The following is a 10565-nucleotide window of genomic DNA, read 5'->3' on the forward strand; positions in this document are numbered from 1 at the left end:
TGGCTGATCACGCAGATCACTCCGGACCCCTGTTTCTTCCGCAAGGATGTCAGCACAGCAGTGGACAGGGCGAAGAGTCTTCTGTCTCAGGTAGGAGGGTAGCAGGGTTGAGGATAGCAGGAGGAGCAAACGTTACCCGCTCAGTTAGCAACAGACTCTGGTAGTGAGTCACTAGGGCATTGCTCATCTATCAGTCTGGGGGGCTGGAGGATAATGCTTTCAAGAGAGTGGGGGGGGGCACCACAGTTATTTGTACTGTGGCTCCAATTACTATGGTTTTTGTGTTTTTGAGTTTTCCCAATAGTTGTTTCAACAGAGTGTTCTGCCCCAGTGTCTACTGGTGTCTACTAGAAAGTCCATAGGGGTCCCCTCCACAGTCAGGGTTACCCTAGGCTCGGGGAGGGGATCCGAGCCCCATCTTCCCTAATCATCATCCTCTAGAGCCAGGACTTTAGGGGCCTTCCCCTTCTTCTTAGGGCATTCTTGCGCCCAGTGTCTCTTTGCACATTGGTCTTTTCCCAAAGTTTTCTGAACAGGACTTCTTACACCACGTCTAGATTCTCTGTTGCCCAGATACCCTGTCCATTTATTTTTGGAGCTACGTCTTCCCTCATGCTCTCCTACTACTGCGGCCAGAATCCTGCTTAAGTTTCTCTCCTGCCTTCGATTTCTCCTATTTTCCCTTTCTTCTTCCTCGTGCTTTTCCCCCTTTTTCTTTTCTTCCTCGGTCTCTCTCCGGTTAAACACTTTCTCTGCCTCTCTAAATCCTGTAAAGCCATGGTATGTAACCCTTCCAGTCTCTGTAACTTCCTTTTAATGTCTGATGTTGACTGCCCTATAACAGTCATAGCTACCTCTGCTTGTTGACCCTCAGAGGTCAGGTCAAAGGGAGTAAAGCGTCTGTAAGCCGTCATTAACCTCTCTAGCAAAACAGACAGGGGCCCAGTTGGTCCCTGCATTACTTATCTTACCTTTGCCAAATTAGTGGGGCATCTTGCTGCTCCCTTGAGACCTGCCACCAGAGCCTGGCCATAAACTGTTAACCTCTCCCTACCTTGAGCCATGTTGTAGTTCCAGTCGGGTCTGTTGAGAGGGAACCCTATGTTTATCTCATTGGACAAATTGGTCGGGGCCTCATTAATCCCTGGGACATTCGTCCGGGCCTCTAAAAGAACTTTTCCTTTTCTTCCGTGGTGAAAAGAACCTGCAAAAGCTGTTGGCAATCATCCCAAGTGGGCTGATGAGAGAACATTAATGATTCTCCCAGGCTGGTTAGTCCAGCCGGATTTTCTGAAAAAGTAGGATGGTTAGATTTCCAGTTATAGGGATCAGCCGACGAGAATGGCCAGTACTAAAGAGTCTGAAGAGAGTGAGGGTCCACAGGTGGCCCCACTGTGTGCAAAGGAAAGGCAGACGAGGTGTCGGGAACCTCATCTGTGAAGGGACTCTGCGGCTTCTGTCCCAGCTGCCGGTCCTCCGACTTTGCCGCCACCGGCCCCAGGGGTGGCCTCTAGATGTTGTGGAGGCGCAGGAGCCAGAGGGGGCAAGGGTTAGGGAGGAGGAGGAAGAGGTTCTGGCCACTCAGGAGGCTCCTTGATCTCGGAATAGATCTTGGAGGGAAGCCGAGGGCTGAGGCGAAGGAAGGCTCCCTTTCGGGAGGAACCTTCGGTTTCACTTTTGGTCAGCAGAGAGCCAGGGCTCCAGAGCCTGGCTTCGCTGCAGGATTCACAGTTTGACCCATGGGGGTGGATTCTGGACAAGGTCTTGCCACACAGTTATGTAGGGCTGCTGGTCCAGGTGGGTTCCAGGTTCGTCCTGAAAGTCAATGGCTTTACCTTCAAAGTTTACAGTCAAGTCAAAAGTCCCCTCTGGTGGCCAGCCCATGTCAAATGTTGGCCACTCGGAAGCACAAACTGTCTGCCAAGGTCCCTTCTTGATTTCCACTGAAAGGTTGTGGGCCCTCGACCTAACTTCAGTCCAGTGATCTAATGTCAAGCTTAGGGGGGGGTTGTCACAGTCTGTCCCATTGTCCAAGTCACGAAAATCACAAAACAGACACAAGAGATACACACACGAAGACTGACAAATACACAAAACCAATCCAAGAATGCAGAAGGTTGGGCTGGTCCTTACCCCCGGCCCAGTCGGACTCCTGGAGTCCTTCCCTTCGCTCCGAGGCGTCACCCAGAATGGCAGTTGGTGATCCTAGCATGTCTGCCGATCACACTCTGGGTCTCTCCTCTCGAGACTCGGGTCTCTGTCTCCCGTGAGATGTCATGACTGCAAACAGAAACTTCCAAACTTTGCCTGCACACAGAAACAGTTTCCGACAAGAAATCTCACCTCCAAACATGTCTTCAGAGACGAGGGTTGTCGTGCTATCCTGGACAAGACACAGATAAACAACAACAAGCACACATTCATTTCAGAAAACAGACACTCAGAACATAGAAACTGGCCTGCATGCACACATTCCAGAGGGGATCCCCATACCTCCAAGTTGATTTTTGGGTGTGAGAGGTGGTCGCATTTCCAGGCCCATGCACCAAATGAAAGACCCACAACGTGAGGACTCCTCCATGTTCTGACTCAGGAGAGGCGACACCCCAAATCACTCACGAGAAAAGGTCTTGCTGCAAACTGCAAGAGGTTTATTCGGGAAAGACCAGTGCACTGGGGATGACTCGTATCCCACACAGGGGTAGAAGAGTCGACAATGAGCTCAAGGGATAAGGGGTTTATAAAGACACAAAAACCGCAAACACCTGGCATTGGGCTATAGAAAGGCAAAACCCGCAAACACCTGGCATCCTGGAACAATGGGGTTATTTTGGACACAGGTCTAGGGGCTTAAATATTTTTTACACTCTGTCAGGATCTTTTACCATACTTTTCTAAACTATGAATTTATGGAATTATGTCCCCACTGACAAATGAACTCCACATGGCTGCTTTTAAGATAACTCATGGACTGCCATTAGCTTCAGCTTCCATTGCCACCAGTTCGATATTTCATTAATTTATATTATTTTTTTCCAAATATAAGTGTTTGTCTTTCACCGAAGTATCAATTTTCCCCAGCAGATTCTCTCTCTCTCTCTCTCTCTCTCTCTCTCTCTCTCTCTCTCTCTCTCACACACACACACACACACACACACACACATCTCCCTCCATCCATTCCTCCCTCTCTCTCTATTTCATTTTTGTTTTGTTTTGAGATGGTCTCTCATCATGTAACTGGCTGACCTGAAACTCAATTACTCAGTAAAAAGACCAGGCCTTGAACTCATAGAGATCTATTTGCCTTAGCTTCTCAAGTACTTCAAATAAAGGTGTGTGCCACCTCACCCAGCCATCCATTTTTCTATGCTAATTTTCTTCTCTGGAATACTTAAATTCTTTGTCTGTTTAAAAATTTTACCTGTTCTAGAATTCTAGTAGCACTTTGGGGATCTTTCTTACACTGTTTCAAAGTTTTCTATCCTTTCTTAAAGGAAAAACATCTCTAAAGTAGAAACTAAATCTTATTTTGTTCATATTTACAGTGATTTGAACATTCTCTGCAGTTGCTGGCATTAGCATCCACATATCCCCTTTGCCCAAAATATCACATTTAGACACAAGAGATTGACTTCATTTCCTAATTATATGCATGCAGGCACATGATCACATTCTTTTGATCCTGTAACTAGTTTTGATAAGATATATTGATTCTGGGGATGACAAAATGACTCTCTAGGTAAAGGTGCTTGCTGTCAGTCCTGGTGACTTGGGGCCCACATACTGGAAGAAGAGAACTGACTCTAGCAAGCTGTTCTCTGACCTCCACATGAGCTCTGTGGCAGTTGTGCCTATGTGTGTTCAAATGCCTGTGTGGGCATACACACATGCACGCACAATTTAAATTGTGTTCACTCTTCAAGGCATAAATATTATGCTGAACTTTTATATGAGTTGTTTTCCAAAGCTAAAGCATTTTCAAATGCAAGGCATTCTGATAGAAATTCTTACACTATTTTGCATTACCATTGTTTTTTGCATTTTCTGGGATATAGCATTTTTAGTCATCTTAAGAAGGAGAATTAAGATGAACATACATCATCCTGTCCCCTTGCCCCAAACCAAAATTGATTATTTATCTTTAGGTTTAAATTGAAGTTCTTTTGAAGCTATAATTCTTTTGCAAGTTATATTTCTGCGTGGGCAACTTGTAGATTCATATCCATATGGTCTATTACAAATCCTGCTTATAAAGTGCTTTATTAATTAAAATACCATACTAGTTTCTAGCACTACTCCTAGGTACCCACCATGTGAAGCTGTGTCTAAAGGAAGCAGTGCTTTTTCGTCTTCCCAGGAGGGTTGAAAATTTGCAAGTATGTACAGCTCAGCTATATGTCATTACATGAATGTCTCCTAAAATACTACCACTCTGTGGCTCATTTTCTTGCTTTTTTCCAGTGAGATATCTTATAGATATCCATCATCCTTCACCCCTTTAAGACAAATATGTAACAGAGTATACTCCAAGGTATGACCAGAAATACATCTCACAACCCTCTCTGCTCTTCTTATAAACATAATATCTTTTATACTCAGTAATATCTTATTTCTCATAAATCAGCACATATAAATCCAAACCCATCACCTCCTCCTGAAGCAACTGTTTCCTTTGTCACTTCTCTATCACCTGCTTCTTTTTGGTTCCTTATTTGATTTGAGTCATTTCTCATTGGAGATTTAAAAAAATATAGTTTATATAGTAATGCATTTATATGGTGTTTTAAATGACCCAGGGTTTGGACAACAAGTACCATTTAATACATCTAGTGATTTAATCTTTTACATCTCCTTTATGTGATAAATGTCTTACTTCTTCATGTGATAGATGTCTAAGAATTTAATATTTTATGTTTTCTTATATATTGTTTTCTTTGTGATTTCATCTACACAGGCAATTTTAGTTCAAATTCTAATCTGACACTTAGTATCCTTCTGAATGTGGGCAGGATACTGGGATACTGTTTTCTTTCATAAAATGAAGCCATCTTCAACCTCTGAGGGAGATTGTGAGGAAAGAAAAAAATGTATCAACTATAATTATCAAAATCATTTTTGGATATGTACGAAAATATATTCCACACTTACAATACGTTTTACAATAGCTGGTGACCTAAAAATGGTTACATTAATCATGATTCCATCTTCTTTCATTGTGAGTAGTGTGTAGATAATTAAACACACCTGGCATTTACCATGAAAGCTATGGCCACCATTATGTGGTAGTGTTATATAAGAACTTGGTTATTGAGTCTCTACCAGGCTTGGCTTCCTTACTACCAACAAGCCTGTATACACTTTACAATATCCATGAGCTGGAACTTCATGGTGTTCTCTGTCGGCCTCCCAATAGGCATGTGCTGGAATTCTCCTCCAGTTCCTCCTCTTCCTGCTCCCTTCATGCTTTTCCTCCTTCTCCTTCATCTTTGTCTTCTTCATCTTCATCTTTTTCTTCCTCTGCTTCTCTGCTTCTTCTTTGTCTTTGATAATCTGGAATATCCTATCCAAGTAAGAAAACCAATACTTGGGCTGTATTTTATAAGGAAAGTTTAAGCATGACTTTAGTCTGTAAACTCTTACTAAGCTCTACAATAGTTTAGATGTTGTAGGCATTTAGTAAGTACCTATTTTATGCTAAGTATTCATTTGGTACAAGGTAAAAGTTACTAATTGGCTGTGGAAAGTTTAGAAATACTCACTAGCATAGGCTTAAAGAGAATAATCTATAACACCACAGAGGCTCCATCTAGAAATGTCTTAAGAGTTTGTTGGCTCAGAAGTTTCCCATTAGTTTTGCCCTAGGGTGCCTCTAAATTTGCCTAATGTTGACCAGTAGTATTTTATAACAAGCTAACATTGCAAGTATGGAGTTTACCACCATCATTCACCATTTCTCTGGGTCTCAGTGTTTCCTCAAAGGCCAGAGGAAACCATCTCTCATCTCCCTATTTAACTTCTACAGTCTTCTTTCTTTAGAGAGAAAGTGAATTTATGTAATAGTTACAGAAATTGAAATTTAGCATATAATCTAAAGAGCCTATTGAAGTGTTAACTTCTACTGTAGTTATTTTTACTGTTACTGTCATCAGTAGGGAAGACAGAAGGGTTTCACAGAACAAAACAACAAAAAAAACCTCACAATTTAAAGTCTATAGAACCACAGAGCACACCAACATAATTTATCATTTCTATTCATATTAATCATGAGATTGCAAGCTATAATTAATTCTTAGGTGGTCGCCCCACTTCAATCTTGCATTTACTCCTCTCTGAGTACCATGAGAATCAAAATGACTTCCATCAGGTTCCAGATTGTGACAAGAATCTGGTGATTGGACTTGATTACTTGTTACTTACATCAGGGAAGAAGGCTGATGTATCCTTTTTACTGAGAATGAAAAGCCAATTCAGAGAAGCTAGAGTTGGAAACTGAAGTGCTAGTCAGCAGGATTGTCTTGAACCTCAGCCCTCTAGACGAGAGGGTAGAGTTACTTACACAGTTGTTGTACTGAGCTATTGGAACCCAGATCTGTCCAGTTTCTCTTGTTAACCCCGCTCGCCCTTCTAGATTTTCTTCTATTCCTTTCCCCTCCTTATCCACCTTTTTTCTTTCTTTTTCTCCTCTAATACATTTAAGCTTTATTTTGGGAACCAAGAATCTAAGATTGAGCAGAACATTTATCACCAAGAAACACAGATTATTGGAAGAGAAAGATGAATATTTAATACAGTATCATTATATGATTATATCTGACACTACACTGTCACGTGGCATGCTGCCTTTTCTAGAAGACTGTAGAATTCTAGAGAGGCTCTGAGAACCCAGGCAGTTGGATTTGAGTTCTTAGAAGCTTTGGGTTTTTTTTCAAGGTGTTTAATTTAAAAGATACATTTCCTTGAAGCTGGCTGTGCTGCTTTACTCCAGAAGCAGAAGCCATACAGGTCCTGGAGAAAGCATTGCCACCCATTCTAAGAAGCTAATTTATTGTGGATCTTCTATGCCAAGGCTAACCCTTCTTTTGCACCTCCCAGGCAAATGCTGAGAGACTCTGTGGTCTGTATGAGAGGCGCTTGAATGAAGCAAACACAAAACTGGATGAGGTGACTCAGTTAGCACATGATCTGACAACACAGAAGACAAAGCTACAGAGTGAGAGGGGTGAGAAGATGTGTGGCTGCCTCCCCTATAATTTTCAACCAGAGGAACTGACTTACTGCTAAAGACTAGTTCTTTAGGGTTCCCTTCTGTGTCTGGGGAAGGCTTATGGTCTTGGATTTGATAGTATGTTCTTGGGTGTTCTCTAAATGTAAACAGTATTTGTGTTGGAGTCCTTGTGATGGTCTTGAAAGTCAATAAACAGTAATAGCAATCACTGAGAAGGGCCATAATTAATTTATCTTATGAAATCTTTCCCTAGGTGAGTTCTTTAAAAGAGTAGAAGAAAAGGAGGCCCAGATCTGCCAACTTTCCAGGGAGAAGAGCAACTTTACTCGGCAAGTTGAAGAACTGAACGCACAGCTGGAGGAGGAGAGTAGGGTAATGTGGCAATCATGTCTCCCCAGTCAGGTGGCAGATGTTTAAGAAACAAAACAAAGTGAACCAAATTGGCTGGGCAGATGCAGTGTTTTTTCTTGAAAAGGAAAAAGGGAGAAACACTCAGCACGTAGTGGGGACACACTCAACATGTAGTGGGGAAGTGGCATGTTGGTCTTTGTTTGTGCCAGGAGGACCTCTGGTACCTTAAGGAGTTTCCATAATATTAAAATTACATCTGTAGTTTGTCAGATTTAGGGAAAGAAAGGTGTGTGCTTCTACCGTGTTTCTTATTTGAACTGAAGGTCCTCGAGGGTCAAGCATTTAATCGTCCATCTCCAAGTGGTACATTTCCAGCGGGTTTTACTATATGGATGTGCAAGAATTTACTTCTGGTCATTGGTTTCGGATCATTTTATATATTCTCTGTCCTTTTCAATCTCTCTTCTGATTTACTTTTGATGTTTGCTGATTTTCTGTTGTGATAAAGTTTGATTATTTTTTAAAAAATATTTTTGTATACTTACATTACAATTGAGATTTATTATACATATGCAACACATCATCCCCCCCCCCCCAGGTAAAAGTAAAGAGATATCTATCCACTATCCGCTATCCATGGGCGAGTGGAAGATACCTCCAGGAAACCCTTGGGAGGTGTCTGGGCAGCTACACTATTGAAGCGTACCACTCACAAAAACCTGCACCATTGAAAGTCACACCAGGTGACAGCTACACACCCCAAACTCCCTACCCTGAGACAACTTTCCATGTTCTTTATAACCTTAGGAAGTAGAGGAACCTTGTGAGCTATCACAGAGTCATAAGCTTAGTCACTCTCCTAAATCTCGTAAAGCCATGGGCCTTTTCCCTTCCTCTACAACATAATGTTAATAGACTCAGGCTCTAGAGGGTCTCCTGAAAGTGATTATAGCTGCTCTTCTCCAAGACGGCAGCAGTCATGTCCTATCCAGACAAAACAACTGCACCACAGTGTATATGTGTTTTCATAATGGTACCACTGCCCTTCCATAACTGCACACATTGTCATTCAGAATGATACAACTGCTCTCAACTGTGTGGAGCTTCATTTCTCTGTAGGTCCTCTGTGCTTCCTACGAAACCAGTCTCACTCACAACGGCGACTCCTCTCCCCTTTGCTTACTCCGGATTGCCTTTATTTCTCTTCAACGGTTGAAGGATTCTTTCCTCAGAACTTGATCCTATCATTCCATTTCCTCTTGGCTTGTAAACTTTCTGCTAAGAGTCTGCTATTAGTGTAATTGGAGCTCCCACAATGTGAATTAGTCCTGCTTTTCTAGTTTTATAACTCTCCCTTTGCCTTGGGTTTTTAACTTAGTTGAGTATGCTATCATGGTGCAGACTTATATTGGGCAAAACTCCGTGGGCTCTTTCAGAACCTCTTAGAACCTGGTGCCTGTTATCTTCATCTTTCCCAAGACTGGTGAGATGAAGCAGAAAAACTCATCACATCCCCGCCCCTTCAACCTGGGTGCTCATGGAATTCTCACAATTTGAATATCTTTATCGAATGATATTTTGTAAATCTCTAGAGTTTTCTTCATAATTCTGTGCTCGTCCTCTCAATATCATTTGGTGTTGATGCTCCTCGTTCACCATGGGTATTTGTGGCGGAGGACACCATTAGCTTGTCCATGTGCTCCCAGACAGACCCTTGCCTAATATCGTGTTTGTTTTGTTTTGTAACTTTGCCAAAAAGATCCATGGGGACTGATAGAAGCCTTAGTCTCTTCATGAGCTTATCTCCTGGGGATTATACCATTTTGTTAGACAGACAACCATCTAAGTGATAGAAATGTCCACTCAAATCAGCCCTGTTGTCCAATAAATATAGAAAGTACTATAACACTATAGTTATCTAAAGGTAAAAGTAAGGCTTCTATTTTTCTGATTAGTAGAATGAAAGGGGTAAAGTAAATCTTCCTCTTTCTGGCTTGAACAAAATCTGACTGATGTATTGTTAAATATAAATCATAGTACCTAAAGGACAATGAATGGTACTTTAGTGTTCCCCACTATATGCTGAGCCATTCTCCTATTGAAATTCATGCAGCCATTTCTTTAAATACACATTTCTTTGCTGACTTAGTGACAGGTTAGACACTCTGTCCTTTTTGTCTTTTCTTAGTCTTTCCTTCTATTACCTACCTGGGTTCAACTTGAATTTTGTAGATAGTGTTGGCTTTACTCAAAAAGAGTATGTCCCTTCCAAAGATTGCATTGCTAATGGTAAAACAGGTGTGTGTGTGTGTGTGTGTGTGTGTGTGTGTGTGTGTGTGTGTGTGTGTGTTTTACAGTCTCAGAGTGCCCTGGCCCATGCCCTGCAGTCAGCCAAGCATGACTATGACCTTCTGCGAGAGCAGTATGAAGAAGAACAAGAAGTCAAGGCTGAACTGCACCGGGCTCTATCCAAAGGCAACAAGGAAACAGTGCAGTGGAGAACGAAGTATGAACAAGATGCTATGCAGAGAACTGAAGACTTGGAGGAAGCCAAGTGAGTAGGTCAAGGCTATGCTCAATCAGGAATTGGAGGAATTGGTTATGTACAGGAGAATGAGAATAATGCAGTGCCTCCTCACAATGTTGGCTTAACAAATCCTTCTTGAGTTTTTCTTTTTAAACAAAAACATTTATTATTCTTTGTGAATTCTTTTTTTAAAAACTTATTTTATTAGACATTTTCTTCATTTACATTTCAAATGCTATCCTGAATGTCCCATATACCCTCCCCCCACCCTACTCCCTTGCCCACCCACTCCCACTTCTTGGCCCTGGCGTTCCCCTGTATGGGGCATATAAAGTTTGCAAGACCAAGGGGCATCTCTTCCCAACTATGGCTGACTAGGCCATCTTCTGCTATATATGCAGCTAGAGACACAAGCTCTGGGAGTACTGATTAGTTCATATTGTTGTTTCACCTATAGGGTTG

The 10565-nt window shown here is 42.0% G+C and overlaps 1 protein-coding gene across 1 annotated transcript in view; it reads left to right on the forward strand.

The window, feature by feature from the left end:
- Myh15 (myosin heavy chain 15) overlaps window positions 1–10565 on the forward strand; it is a 148018-nt gene that overhangs the window by 93453 nt on the left and 44000 nt on the right. The window contains exons 28-30 of the mRNA XM_021209387.2: window positions 7093–7219; window positions 7479–7597; window positions 9934–10130. Coding sequence (XP_021065046.1) covers window positions 7093–7219; window positions 7479–7597; window positions 9934–10130 — 443 coding nt within the window. The remainder of the gene's footprint in view (window positions 1–7092; window positions 7220–7478; window positions 7598–9933; window positions 10131–10565) is intronic.

This window comes from Mus pahari, chromosome 12, assembly GCF_900095145.1.
Source record: "Mus pahari chromosome 12, PAHARI_EIJ_v1.1, whole genome shotgun sequence".
Classification (NCBI taxonomy): Eukaryota; Metazoa; Chordata; class Mammalia; order Rodentia; family Muridae; genus Mus; species Mus pahari.